The 14,740-nt window shown below is 39.5% G+C and overlaps 1 protein-coding gene across 1 annotated transcript; it reads left to right on the forward strand.

Annotated features, from left to right (window-relative positions):
* The first annotated feature begins 23 nt into the window (after positions 1–23).
* Positions 24–6,840, forward strand: CEP19 (centrosomal protein 19). Its single transcript, XM_019723626.2, has 3 exons — positions 24–254; positions 2,747–2,943; positions 3,562–6,840. The coding sequence occupies exons 2-3, from the start codon at positions 2,814–2,816 to the stop codon at positions 3,921–3,923; spliced, it is 492 nt and encodes a 163-aa protein (XP_019579185.1). The 5' UTR covers positions 24–254; positions 2,747–2,813; the 3' UTR covers positions 3,924–6,840.
* The last annotated feature ends 7,900 nt before the right edge of the window (positions 6,841–14,740 follow it).

Genomic DNA, 14,740 nt, shown 5'->3' on the forward strand with positions numbered 1-14,740 from the left:
CGTTCGGGGGCGGGGCGAGGATCGACGCAAGCGCAGTGAGTGCACCAGGGCTGTTGCTGTGGAAACGGCTCCGAGGGTCCCTCAGCTGCACAGTGATTCCTGCACGCTGGCCTGTGATCCTGCTTACCCACCTCCACTTCTAGGTATTTGCGAATTCGAGCCTCCTGCCTGGGAGTTCATTCCAGTCACGTCTGTGGGACTGTAGCTGCCACCTCTTCCTGCAGCGCCAGGCTCCTCCCAGCTTCAAAGTCGAGGTAAGTGCTGCCTCTGTGCATTGCAGTTGGGTCAAAACAACCCCCTCACGGAGGTTTCAGACGTTGGCCTGAAGAAGATGCAATTTCTGTACTCCTCTCAGGGTGAAAAAATCAGTCTTGCACTAGTGGGGCCGTGAGTTGGGGGAGGATCGTCTGTCTTCCTGTTGGCAAAATCCGTACATGTTTAGGTGCCGTGGGGGATGCTTGGCTAGATAATGACAGTTACTGATCCCTGGCGGTATAAGTATAATATTACTGTCTAGGAAGAAGAGTTGGGTAAATGTGCCATCTTTCTGTATGAATTGAGTTGAATCTGTAAGTAGGCCTAGAGAGTATCCATTGCAGATTGGAGCAGAACACAGGATTCTAGGATGAATGTCTCAAAGAGGAAAGATGTCAGAAGATACTAACTAAAACTGAAAATAGCATGCTATTAAAAAATATGGAGATAAATTTAGAAGAAACGCTTAAAAGAATTGAAACTGGTTGCTTATGGAGAGGAGGAAAGGCAGAGGATAATAGTTACTTATTATAATAAGCTTTGTAGAATTATTTTACATTTTAAACAATACAAACAGTAAAAATAAAAGTTAAATTAAAAAAATAAAAATATTTTCTGTTAAAAAAACTACATTATTGAGTATCAGTTTCATACATTCTTCATAAGTACAGCCATTTGCTTGAGTGTGGATTTATACTGTGTTCAGTAGGATCTCCTAGAAAGTTTACTAAAAGACCAAATTTTAGTGAGGTGAACTGGGAGTAGTATTTGTTTTTTGTTTTGCTGTTTTTATTATTTTATTTTATTTTTCAATTACAGTTGACATTCGATATTATATTAGTTTCAGGTGTACAATATAGTGGTTCAACATTTATATAATTTACGAAGTGATCCCAATAAGCCTAGTACCCACCTGACACCATACATAATTATTACAATATTGTTGACTATATTCCCTATGCTGTACTGTTCCCTATGTTGTACTTTATATATCACCGTGACTATATGCAGCTACCAATTTGTACTTCTTAATCCGTTCACCTTTTTCACCCAGCCCCATATTTGTTAAGAAAGAAGAGGGAGGAGAAGAGGAGAAGAAAAAAAGATGGGGTGGGATCATTGCATCAGATCAGAGGCAGAGCACAGAAATTTGAAAAAGCAGTTCTTTATAGATGATTAATTTCCTAAGAATAAAAATTCTTACATCCAACAATAAGGGGTGAATAATATAGATCATGGTATATCCATAGGACAAACATTTGGCAGTCATATAAAGATTAGCATTTTAGTAGAACGCTTCATGACAGAATCACATAGATTGTTTAATTTAAAAGGCAGGAAATAGTATGTATCATATAAAAATGTACTGTAGTTAAAAAAATAAAACTGTATTCCTAGAAAAAAGACTGAAAGGTATCAAGGATGATTATTTTATATGTTTCCTCCTCTCCCTGCTCTACCTCCACCCCATTTTCTACGGTGAACATGTATTTAATAACTATATTCCTATAGTGATTCACTAACAGAACTGAAGTTACGAAGCTATCATTACCCTATGTGTTGCTTTACCTCTAGGTTCCTTGATATTTGCAAATCTTCCTGAGAATAATGTAGTCACACCTAAAGCAATCCCTGTAATTCAGTTACTTTGGCATTGGGGACAGGGGAGGGAAGAGGGAATAGAAAGTATTAACCTGCAAAATATCTGTGTTGCTTGTTAACTGAAAAAACATAATGAGACAAATAAGTTGAACTAAAAATCATGTAAACTTTATTGCCTTATATATGTAGAGGCTGATTTCACATTGGTCTGCCTTTTTGATCAGACTTTGAGACTGTAAAAATTTAGAGGATGTACAGCAGCTGTCTTATTTTAATACATTGAATTAAACAAGTATGTATGGAATGCCTACTACATTCCATTTATTGTGCCAGGATATTGAGGTAAACAGTGAATATGTTCCCTGCCCTCATGGAGCATGCAGAATAGAAGGGAAGATAAATTATTAAATAAGTAATTACAAAAAACTTGATGAGTAAAATGATTGGGAAACTACAAAGGAGACAGATCTGATCTGGTGAACCTCTCAGGACATAATGTTTAAAGTTAAAAAACTGTTAGTACCCTGACATAGAGGATATTTGTACATACTTGTTTAATTGGTAAATAAAAAAGATCCTGTAAGTTGATTCTTGGGCTGACTCACAGGTCATATACAATCTTTGGTTAAGAGTACAGAACACTAAGAGATCCAAACTGAACTGCATTTCCAGGCTCATCTATGAACAAACTTATACCCCTCAATGAATCAGAGATCCAACAGACTAAGGATAATCCAGGGCCAAGCTGAACTTTCAGGGTTGCTCCAGAATATTGAGCTTGATACGCAGAGCTTGCATCTCTAGAACTGGACTAGAGCCAAATCTGCTGGGGAGAAGTAGGGAGGAGTATGATTTATCCAACACTTAAATTTTTTTCCCCCTTTTGCAGGAAGTCATTATGTGACTAACACCTTTTCATCAGATTTCTTCTGATTTACCCTGAAGTGTATGTGAGAATGATGTGCACTGCCAAGAAATGTGGAATTAGGTTCCAGCCTCCAGCTATTATCTTAATCTATGAGAATGAAATGAAGGGAAAAAATCGCCAGCGCATCATGCCTGTACGAAACTTTTCAAAGTTTTCAGGTGCTTCGTGTTTTATCTTGCTTCCTATGTTAAATATTCTCTAAATCACTTAATACGAATGATTTGAGTCTTATGTAATGGCATGATATGACCTTCATAGTTAGACAGACCCAGGTTCAAATCATGTCTCTATCAGGGTAGATGTGTGACCCTGGCTAAATTACGTACTCCCAGTGAGCTTTAATTTCCCAATCTGTGACAGGAAATTGATCCCACCCTTTCAGAATTGAAGTGTGGGTTAAATGAGATAGCATTATTCAATAATATTAATTCCCTTTTCTCCCTCCAAATGTGTTATTTGTAGTCTTGATATTTTCTTAGTATGGGTACTAGGAATATCTAAAACTGTAATACTACATTTTCTTCTCAGGCATTCTCTCCAGTCGAAAGTGTTTAACATCTCCTCAAAGTAACTTTAAGGAAATCAAAAATACATCCCTCCTTCCCCCACCACACTCAAAGCTCAATATAAAGGAATAGTTCTGCAGAATCATTCATTCCAAAAAAGCCATTTAGCTACATGGCTACAATGGCAGATAATGCTTTCAGTAGTTTGTGGTGCACCAATAGTTTGTGGTGTATATGTGTGTGGTATATAGTTTTGTTTCTCCTTCCTAGATTGCAACCAAGCTGCTGAACAATTAAAGAACAATCCACGACACAAGAGTTACCTGGAACAAGTGTCCCTGAGGCAGCTAGAGAGGTTATTCAGTTTTTTACGAGGTTACTTGTCGGGACAGAGTTTGGCAGAAACAATGGAACAGATTCGACGGGAAACAACCATTGATCCTGAGGAAGACCTGAACAAACTAGATGACAAGGAACTTGCCAAAAGGAAGAGCATCATGGATGAACTTTTTGAGAAAAATCAGAAGAAAAAGGATGATCCAAATTTTGTTTATGACATCGAAGTTGAGTTCCCAGAGGATGAACAACTGCAGTCCTGTGGCTGGGACACAGAGTCAGCTGACGAGTTCTGATACCCAGAACATTTACTGGGCTAGCAGAAAATCCGTGTTTATACAGAGGATGTAGATTGGTTCTAGAAAAGTCCAAGAACACTAAATGTACACATGGGGTCCTATTTGGATTGACCATATTACTTTTCAAAACCAGGACATGTAGAACATCTACTGTATAGGTAGGCGCATGAGGAATATAGGGAAAACAGAATGTAGGAGTCTGCCTGTAAGGAGCTTACAATCTAATTGGAAAATAAGTCAAAAACTTGTAAAAAGCTACTTAGCAGTATTAGTCAGCAAAAAGATTAAAGCCAAATGTTTGATAATGGCTAAAGAGGGGCAGAGTCTAGATTACTGTAGAGTAAAATAGTCAGGGAAGACTTTGTCCTTTGGTGGTGAGATGAGACTTTGCATGGTGGTATTTGGATAGAAGCTTATATAGGATTCCAGATGAGAGAAACTGGAAGGGGAAAAAATGGGGGAAAAGGTAAGTAAAGAGATAGGAATTAGAACATTTTAATTGAGAAACAGTACCAAATTAGTTTGATAAGATTGGAAGGCATATATGGTTACCAGGGGACTATCCTGTATTCATTGTGTCTTTATATGGCTTTAACTCTGGAGTAGAGGAAGACTCCTACAGAATGCCCTAAAGCTGCAAGTGCATGTCATTTGATGGACAGGAGTGGAATTCTGCCCCTCCAGTATCAGGAAATACATACCAAAGACATTTTGAAACCCTAAACCTCTTCCCATAACTAAGAGATTTGTTTGTAAAATGAGAGATCTACCCATAATAAATGAACAATAGGTACTGCCAGTTTAGGCCTATTGAGCTTGGATTTACAAAGAGATCTTTGTTGAACAAAGCTATGTGTGTACATATATACCTTCTTATTAGATTATCATTTAATTGGTAGAAATCCTATGTATTCTGCAAGGAAATTAGTACTCATTAAATAGAACTGTAGGAATTATTCTTTCTACCTGTCCATTCCTACTCTCTTTACCATTAAAAGCCCCGTTAAAGGGATCATTCTTAGAGTGGTAATGGCAGGGACTTATGATGGTCATGTCTCATGTATGTCTGCCAAAGGTAGCAAAAGAATTTTCAGCATTTTCAGCATAGGAGATCCTTTCATATCTACATAGTATTCCATTGTATAGATGTAGAAGATATATTTTAAAAGTTGACCTTAGGTTGTTTTCCCTTTTACAAACAATGCCACAGCATATAGCCTTGTACATTTTCTATTTTGCATGTGTGCACAATTATGAATAATGCCTAGAGGGGAATTGCTGGGTATGCACATTTTTAATTTTAATAGACATTGCTAAGTTTTTCTCCAAAGAGTTTCATTCATTCATTCATTCATTCATTCATTCATTCAGTATTATGTACTTAATGAACACCTACTGCATGCTGAGCCTGTACTGTTCAAGAGTCTGGGGATGCAGCAGTATATACAACAAACCTTGCCTTTACAAGGTTTACAGTCTAGTTGGAGAGGAGAGAAATACATACAGTAGGTTCCTATGATTAGTGCTCAGATTTAAAAACTGGGTAAAACTGGGTAAAAAGAGAACAATGGAGGGAATGAGAGCCACTGATTTTGATAGGGTAATAAGAGAAGGCCTCACTGAAAAGGTGACATTTGAACAAAGGCCTGAAGGAGGTAAGGAAAACTTGATGTGAATTTCAGGGGTAGTGGAGAAAAGTATGTGCATAGGTCCTGGGGCTGGAGTGTGCTTGGCATATTTGAGGGAGAACAAGGAGGCCAATGTGGCTAATACAGATGGAGCAAGACAAATATGGTAGGAGATGAGGTTTGAGTGTATTTTACCAAAGCATAGTACTTACCATAAAGGTTGTATCAACTTAAAACTATCACCAGTACACAAGAGGATCTGTTTTCCCCACATACTCATCAACAGAGTTATCAAACTTGTTGATCTTTGCCAATGTCATAACTGAAAAATGGTAGCCCATAGTTTTGATTTGCATTTCTCTTATGAGTGAGACTGAGTTTAAGAGGATTTTAATGAAATAACTGTTATGTCCTTTGCTCATTTTTCTCTTGGGTCACTGCTCTTTTTCTTACTAATTTGTAAAAAGGTCTTTATTCAGGAAAATAGTCCTTAGTCTATGACATGAGTTGCAGATATTTCCACTTTGTCATTTGTTTTTTTTACTTTGTCCGTGATATTTTTTCCAGGCAGATTTTTTTCCAAGTCAAATTGACCGATATTTTTCTCTGTGCTTCTGCATTCTGTGTCTTATGTAGAGAGGCATTCTTCACTCCAAGATATTTTTAATCCCATGATTTTTTTTTCTATACAGGAATTTATTTTGGTATAAAATGTGAAATTTGATTCCAACTTTACTTTTTTCCAAATGCCCATCCAACACCACTATCAATTGAATTACCCATCTTTTCTCTTCTTGATTTTAAATGCATCCTTTATCATATACTAAGTTCCCATTTGTATCAAAATAGTTATCTTTTGATTATATTAATGTAATCTGCAGCACACTTCCCAGTCCATGTTTTTTTTTTATGTTTATTGAGCACTTCTCCTGTGTTCACTAAACTAAAGCTATAGAAAGATACAAAATGGGCCATAAATTTTGCCTTTGAGATGTTAACATAAGTTATCCAAAGCAACAAAACTAGCATATATGAGGTAAAGGTACTGACGACGTATGTATAGTTAGAGCAGAAGGGAGATATCATGTGAGTTGAGCGGTTATGGGGTTTTTTTCCTCCAGTTATGTGTCCAAAGCTAATTCTCTTGCTGAGCTCTTTAAAATTTTTTCCGTTATAAAATTAACACATATTCAATATTCATTACCATATGCCTTGATACTTAAAAAGGAAATTTTAACCAGAGCCAAGCATCTGTCATCACTATTATTAAATATTTGTTGATTTCATTGTCCCTCTTCTCTGTTATTAGATACTGGCTTCTACATAATCTTCACATTTTTGGTCTGATGCATTCTCCACCAACAAGAAGCTTAAAGCTATTCATTATTTCTGATAATGACCACAGAAATAGAATGGATAAATTAAAATCCTAATGTAATCCTCAAAGTTCACTTTATCCAAAACTTTCAATCTCTTCCCTCACTTTACCTCTTTTCCCTCCACTCTACACCAACACGCTCACCCTGAAAGTAGAGCTATCAACTAGTAACAAAAGAAGATTGTTACTAACAAAAGAAATTGATGTTTTCTCTCTCTCATATCCACTGTTTATTATTTGAGAAATACTAGCACACTCCGAAACAAGACTAACTAAAAGACTAACAGGAGAAGTATATATAGATTTTATTTTAAAAATATGTAAAATTTATATATAGAAACATATAAACTTGTGTTAATAAAAATTATACAGAACTTACAAATAAGGCAAAAGATGAGGGCCACATGTCTTTTCAATATTATGTTGCAGGTTTTTTTTTAAATTTTTCCCACGGATTACTTAATTTTCTAGGACAATGTATGTGTGTTTGACTTTGCTGTTTATTATTTGATTAGAGCCCAGACACTGCAGTTACATGTTAACTTGAAAACTTCTGTCCAGCAGAGAAAATAGCCTGTAGGTTTATTTGCCTATAAGATATGAACCACTTTGGTACCTAACCTAGCAAACATTTTAATATTCCTGTGGAAAGCTTATAAATAGTTCTTCAAAACACTTTCCCTTCATCAGTGAGTTAAGTGGTAATGATATATTGGTATGAGAGTTATGATTTTTAATTTTTGAAAATTATACTTTGACACCTGATAGCCCATATGATAAAAGAATTAACATCTTTTTAGTCTTTGGGGTATGTTTTTGATTATGATGGGCTGACATATTTTAAACTTTCAACTTTTGACACTTCCACCTGTGAGAAGTGCTGGGAACAGGAAACAGAAAGAGTGGAAAACTTGAGGCAAAAGAGAAAGAGGCCAAGGTGAGAAGTCAGACCAGTAAAGGACAAAAGGACAACTACCATATGAGGGGTCACTCCCCCCACCCCCGCTTTGGTTCCCAGCTGGCCCAAGCAAGCAAGCAGTGTTACCATCTTCCTGATACTGCCTCTGGCAGGCCCACCCTAGCAGTGCCAAGTTAACAAACGGGACCCCGGAATCAGAGGGCTGGTGACAGCCCTCTGGTTGGAAAATTTGGGGGTGAGAGTAATAGCTAGGAAAACTGTCTTGAATATATATATAGCAAGTGCATTGTGCATCTTAAAGTCCCTCCCAGGCTGCCATTACCCACAACCATAGTTCGATCTTAAAGGAACAAGGATATTCCATTGCTGCTAAAATTAAAAAGAAAAAAACCCACTGCCATCAGAGGGCAGTGTTTGTTTTTTTAATTTATCAAAAGGTAGCTCTGGCTTGGCACTAAAAGGATGTTAGTAATATTTTCTGAAACGTTAAACGATGTACCTACATCCACATCCAGGGTGAGTGCTGGAGTGAACTTTGCTCAGCCTTTACATTGTTTTTAAATAATCTTTTTTTAAATGCTAGGTCTGTGTCATGCTTGGATTCATTCATTTTAAGCACTTAATATCTGCCAAGCTCTATTCTAGGTAATAGGGATACAGAGGAGAACAAGACAGGATCCCGCTTTCATGGAGCTCACTGTGGGGATAAATAAGTCAATAAATGAAAATATATGAACATACATGCTGTGCAGATAAATTTAAGTGGGGTAATATGGGTTGAATCCTTCACTAAATCATCATTCCCTCCTGTACAACCTAAAAAGCCAGACAAGGAAAAACATTTTATCAGTCCAATAAAGACACAAATGCAAATTCCAAGATCATGGAACTAAAACACTTGTATGACCAAGTCACATTTTATAACAGTATATGCCCAATAAGCTTTATTCTTAAAATCCAACTTCATCTTTTTCTGGCTCTTTTCAATTTTTGTCCATTCCTGTACTTGACTTCATTTTCTGCAAAAGGCTGATGAATGTCACCCTAAGGAAAAGGAGCCAGGAGGTACTTGTCCTGCTCCCCCTCCCTTGTGGTCCAAGTCTTTCAGCCACAGCTGAGCGGGAACCTTCCTTTTTGATGGTCAGGTGGGGCTGACGTGGCTTGTGTGCATAGGAGAACCTGCACGTTCAGTCCTTACTGAAACTGATGGCTGAAAAAGACCCTTCAGAGAACAGGGTACCTTAATCTTCGTTCCTTCCCCTCACTTTCCTCATTTGTAAAATTAGGTGTTCACACCTGTTTTCACTGGGCCTGCATGAAGTTTAAGCAAGATAGTGTATGCACAGTGTGGTATCTGACAAGGAGATAGTATTCCAAGTAGATGTTTTAAAAAAGTCTCTTGCCTCCATTTCTCTTATAAGCTCCAGATATAGGTTATCTGTCTTCCAGGTGTATAGAAGTAACACTTACTAAAATTTAAGGCAATGAGGCCAGGAAGTTACAACTCCTTAAAGAATAGAATCAAGGTTTTATAATATTAAAAAAAAAAAAAAGATTTTATAATATTTTGAGTGTCTGGACTAAAGCCAACAGGATGAGATATTATGGAGATTAAAGACCAGCACTTACATTAAGAAATATCAACTGGGGGAGCACAGGATGGGAAAGAATTCACTTCATAGCAATTAATGTGAAACAGAGGGAGTTTAATGGACAGCAGATTCAGTCTGAACAGACTGTAGAGTGGCTGCCAAGGAAGCTAATGTAATCCTACACTGCACTAATTGAAGTTTAACATCCAGATCAAGAGACTGAATGGCCCAGGTTCGCTGCTCTGGCCAGATCCCATCTGGAGCCATGTTCTTTTTCAGGAGCCTCATTTAAAAAGGGACATTGACAAACTGGAGTATGTCCTGCAGAGAATGACCATATCACATGAGAATCTGTTGGAAGACATGATGAGGTTTTTGCCTGAAGAAGAGGAGATTGCTCTTAACGGATATTTATTTTAAAACTTTTCCTGTAGAAGAAAGTAGCAGTACTTCCAGGGTGGAAAACTAGGCACAGTGGGTGAAAGGTTAAGGAGCAGCTCTCATCTCAATAAAAGGAAGAACTTGCTGAGGATCAAACTTCAAGCAATAGGAAGGATGACTTTGTGAAGTAGTGATCTGGCTGTCCCAGAAAGCCATCTAGCAAGGAACCAGATGGGAGGTTAGCCAGATCAGTGTTTTTTCCAAACTGCTTTCTATGGAGGGGCATCCCAGGGAGCTAGGGTGGGTGGGGGTGTGGAATGGTAACTGTTCCAGAGTATAGAAAGGAAGGTGACCCAGGAGGTGGGAACTGGACCCCTAATTTCACCATAGCAGCTCCGTTCTTATGTTTTAAGTTTTCTTCATCTTAGAGTTCCGCTTGAGATATTTGTTAAGGGCTCTACTACTAAAATCAAATATTTTAAACCATTGGAGATGACGGCTTTCTCACCAACATCTCCTCACTGTAGAACACAGACTAGATAAGTCTTAGCTTTGTCTGAGCTCAGTCACTTCTGGAGTTTTCTAAATGGTCTCCTCCCTTCCCTTAAAAAAAAAAAAAAAAAAAAAAAGGCAGTCTCAGTGTTTTGGTTAGTAGTCCTTCAGTCTGTAAGGGCTGACAATTTGCTGGATACCTAGTACTAACCTTTAAGCCTTTCCTCACATGCCCCCTTCCTTCTTGGTTTGCACCCCTCATGCAGGTCTTCCTCCTATCCTGCCTTCTCCATCAGTCTCCACTTCTGCCCCGCCATCCAAGGGGGAGGGAAATCCTGAGTTCAAGTTCCAGTCAGAACTCTACCCTGAAAGTCTGTTCTCCTCCTGCCCTGGCAGACCCTCCAGGAGACACTTGACCAGTGCAGGCCTTGGAGGGGAGCTCGCCAGGTAGGAGCTTCCCTTCCTGCTTGCTGGAGTTTCCCAGCCACCCCAGGCTTGAGTTCTCTCCTCCCTACTCAGAACCTTATTACTATTATTTATACCAGGGCTTCTTCATAGTTGTTATAGAACGTTGAGCAGCTTTTTAAAAGTATAGACTCAGTCACTCCTCAGACCTGAGTGAGAATCCCCCAGGATGGGATCTAGGAATCTGTGTTTGTAACACTCTTCCCCCAAAAGTCCCCATTTGGGAACCACTGGACTATATCACTCACTTTGACACTGAGCCCATCTTACCTTGTACGATTATTGTCTTTTTGATGCATCTGTCTTTCCTTAAAGTGAAGGATCATGTGTCGCTTGGATTTGTTCCTCCATTTCCTACCACCAGGCCCAGACTGCAGCAGCAGACTGTGGGGTGAAGCATAAGTAACACCTGGAGGCCTCTCCACTTGCTTTCCATCTCCTGAGATTTTTGGTTGCAAAAGTTTCTTCTTTGCTACCAGTAGTTCTCAAACTTGCAAGTGCATCGGATTCACCTGGAGGCTTTGTTAAAACATAGATTGATGGGCCCCATCCTTAGAGTTTCTGATTCAGTAGGTCTGGAGTGGGGCCTAAGGATTTGCATTTCTAACAAATTCCCCAGCCTACTTTGAGAAACACTACACTAGATTCTTGCTTTCCTTTTTTGTTGTTGTTATGGGTGTTCCTATTTCTAATCTATAATTCCCTTTTGTTCCTATTAACTCCAAAATATTCCATAGTGTGTCTCTGCGTATAGGCTTCTCTTATAATGACATGGCTTCCTTGAGATTGTATACTGTGGCTTTTTTTTTTTTTTGAGGAGGGCACAGCTCACTCACAGTGGCTCATGCAGGGATGGAACCGAGGAACCGACAACCTTGGTGCTACCAGTACCACGCTCTAACCAACTGAGCTAACCAGTTTAGACAGGTTAGTTAGTATGTCAGGAATTCCCAGGAATTCCCTGGTGGACTGAGCAAAAACGAAACACTGACCAAAAACAAACCCTGGCCATTTTTTTAAGTTTTCAAAATAACACACTCTTCACAAAACAGAATCATCAATCATGCCCCAAGGCAGCAAAGACATTTGAAGGACATTTTGAAAAGCCTCCCCCAGGCTAAACAACAGAATGAATTTAATAAACACCTTAACAGTAAGTACCAACACACCAGCATTCCAATAGTCCCCTCCCAGGTAGAAAAAGAAATACAAAAATAAAAGTCTTTTGCCTTAGCTAGTGGGCTTCCCAGTTTCGGGTACCCCCTCCTACTCAGGAGCTGTAACCTTTCTCCTGCTTTTAATAAACTATCTTCCTTTACAACTCTTTGCCTCTCCCTGGTCCGTGTGTCCATTCTTCAGCTTCACGAGACACGATCCCAGCTCACACCGAGATATTGCCAGCAGATCCTATATCACAGTTACCCCTGTGGCCTTCTATTTTAAACATTCCCACAAGCCCTGGTTTTGTGACCATTAGTCTGTGGCCCAGGGGTTCACCCTCATGAGGTGTGTGCACTCAGAAGGCATTCTGGCTGAGGAAATTCAGAGAAGGGAAGGATTGGTATAGGCTGGGCAACCGGGAAAGCCTCAAAAAGGGGGTCAGATTTTAGTTCATCCTCAAAGGGAGATTTGTCTACTTAGAAGGGAGAAGAAAGAGCATTTCTGACAAGGAACCATATCTCCAGGACCCCCGAAAACAGGAGCATATATTGGAATGACACTGAGGAAATAAACTTGCCCTGGAACACACATCTCTTCAGTGAGGTGGTGAAGTACTTTAAGGGAACGCATCCCATCTGTTGCCAGAACTATTACAGCATATTAAGTGCAATCTACCCCACTGGAAGCAAAGTGATGTTGATTTTGTCACAACAGGGGATTCAGCTGTTCCAGAGCCCTAGGGGCATCAGTGCTGTGTGGGCCAGGCAGTGTGGGCATCAGTTGCCAGGACCCAGGCCAGAAAATTCCACTTCTTCTTTCTGTGGAAAAAGCCCCACCCCTGCTGGGTGTGGCAAGAGCTGCCCTGAGGAAGAAGCTTTGCTCAATAGGAAATGAGCTATGATGGTGAAATGAGGAAGCCCTGTGGGGCTTCAGCTTGATAGTTTTGAATTACAAAATGAAAAGAATGTGTAAAAAGTGAACACAATAGTGGAAAATTGGAAACAACCCAAATATCCGTCAATGAGACATCAGTTAAATAAATCGTGGAGTGTCCTTGCTGAGGCATATTGTGAGGCCCATAGGAAAAAGGAGGCGGACAGTGACCTGGAAATACCTCCTAGTTACATGGTTAAGTGAGAAAAACAAGTTGCCAAATAGTATATTATAATCCATGGATTTAAAAAACAGTAAAAACTTGAAGGATGATCACAAGGTAACTGTTCACAGTTGCCTGCGGGGAGGGGAGTGAGCTTAAAATGAGAGGGAAGGAGCTTAAGTGGGATTTTTTTAATTTTTAAAAATACGTTTCTAAATGGTTTGAATTTTTTACATGTAATTGTAATAAATACTAGCTGGTCTTCACTAAATGCCAGATACTATTCTAAGTGTTTTAGACGTATTAACTCATTAATCCTCCCAATAAACCTATGAAGCTAGGTTTTATTGACTTCCCCTATTTTACAGGGGAGGAAACTGAGGCACACAGCAGTTAAATAGCCTGCCCAAGGATACACAGGTAATAAATGGAAGAGCTAGGATTTCAGCCGAGGTCATCTGATTCCAGAATTTGTTCACTAAACTCCCTCACTATTACGTTTCTCAATGGTCCATGTGGGTCCATTGGCTGTTAACTGTCAATGTAATATGATCCCAATTAAAAAAACAAACTATACATAGACAAAAATGGAATTCAAGTCTCTAAAACTATCTCTTTAAAACACTTACCCAAAGATTCACTCTGAATTCCAGTTCAGATGGGATAATTAAAGTACAAAAAAGTTATTTCAGAGCACAAGCAAAAAGCCTTGCTTCTCTCCCCTACCTCAAACTGTCAGTTAACATTTCTTGAAGGGCTAAGTGTTTTTACCACCCAAATAGAGATAAGGTTTAGTATGCAAATATTGCTGAACAAGGTGTAACTATCTCAGATTTAATTGTATAAATCTCTGATTTAATACTACTAAGGTGTTGTGGGGACAGAACCAGGAGTGCAGTTTACAGGCTCTCAGCCTCACATGGAAAGGTGCTCACTCGGGTAGTAAATGACCATCAACTGTGATTGGATGGCCATCAGCTGTGGCTAGTTGGCCATCAGCTGTAACCAGTGAGCCACTGGCCACTAATATAACTGCCGTGGCTATGCTAGCAGCAAAAATGGGGGCTAGCAAGAAGATGGTGGCTGAACTAGCAAGCATGGATTGCAGTTAGCATGGAGGAATGCAGTTAGCAAGTGGGATTGGTTGGTTGGCAGACAGGTGGATGGCAGGTAGTGGATTGTGTGGCTCCTGCCTCCTGTGTCTCCAACCCAGCCTCCAGCGAGACTATAGTGGTATAACTCCCCCACTTATGGCTCCGTGGGTGTTCCTTTTGGCTTCACCATATCCTGTGTTCTTATGTGGGGAGTGGGACCAGAGACCCCGCGTGCCACCCTACATGACAGGTGTAAATAGCAATTATATCCAAAGATCAGGTTGTGATAGGGGAGGGAAAACACAGGAAGGAGAGAGCCTGAGAGTACCATGGCATAGAGTTCATATGGGGAAGGCTGGAGGCAGCAGATTATTGTATACTGGCTATTAATGACACTGCTTTACAGTAATACAAGCCTTACCTTTTGTAAGCACTTATCCATGTGTTTTACACATTTGAGCCTTCCTATGAGCTAGGGAAGACAAATGTACCCATTTTACAGATAATGAAACCAAGGCTCCAAGAGATTGTGACATAGTAAATTACCAAATTGGAGCTGGAAGCCAAAACTCCTAATTCTCCTTTCAGAACCTTCAAATCACACCCAG

This window comes from Rhinolophus sinicus, linkage group LG01, assembly GCF_036562045.2.
Source record: "Rhinolophus sinicus isolate RSC01 linkage group LG01, ASM3656204v1, whole genome shotgun sequence".
Classification (NCBI taxonomy): Eukaryota; Metazoa; Chordata; class Mammalia; order Chiroptera; family Rhinolophidae; genus Rhinolophus; species Rhinolophus sinicus.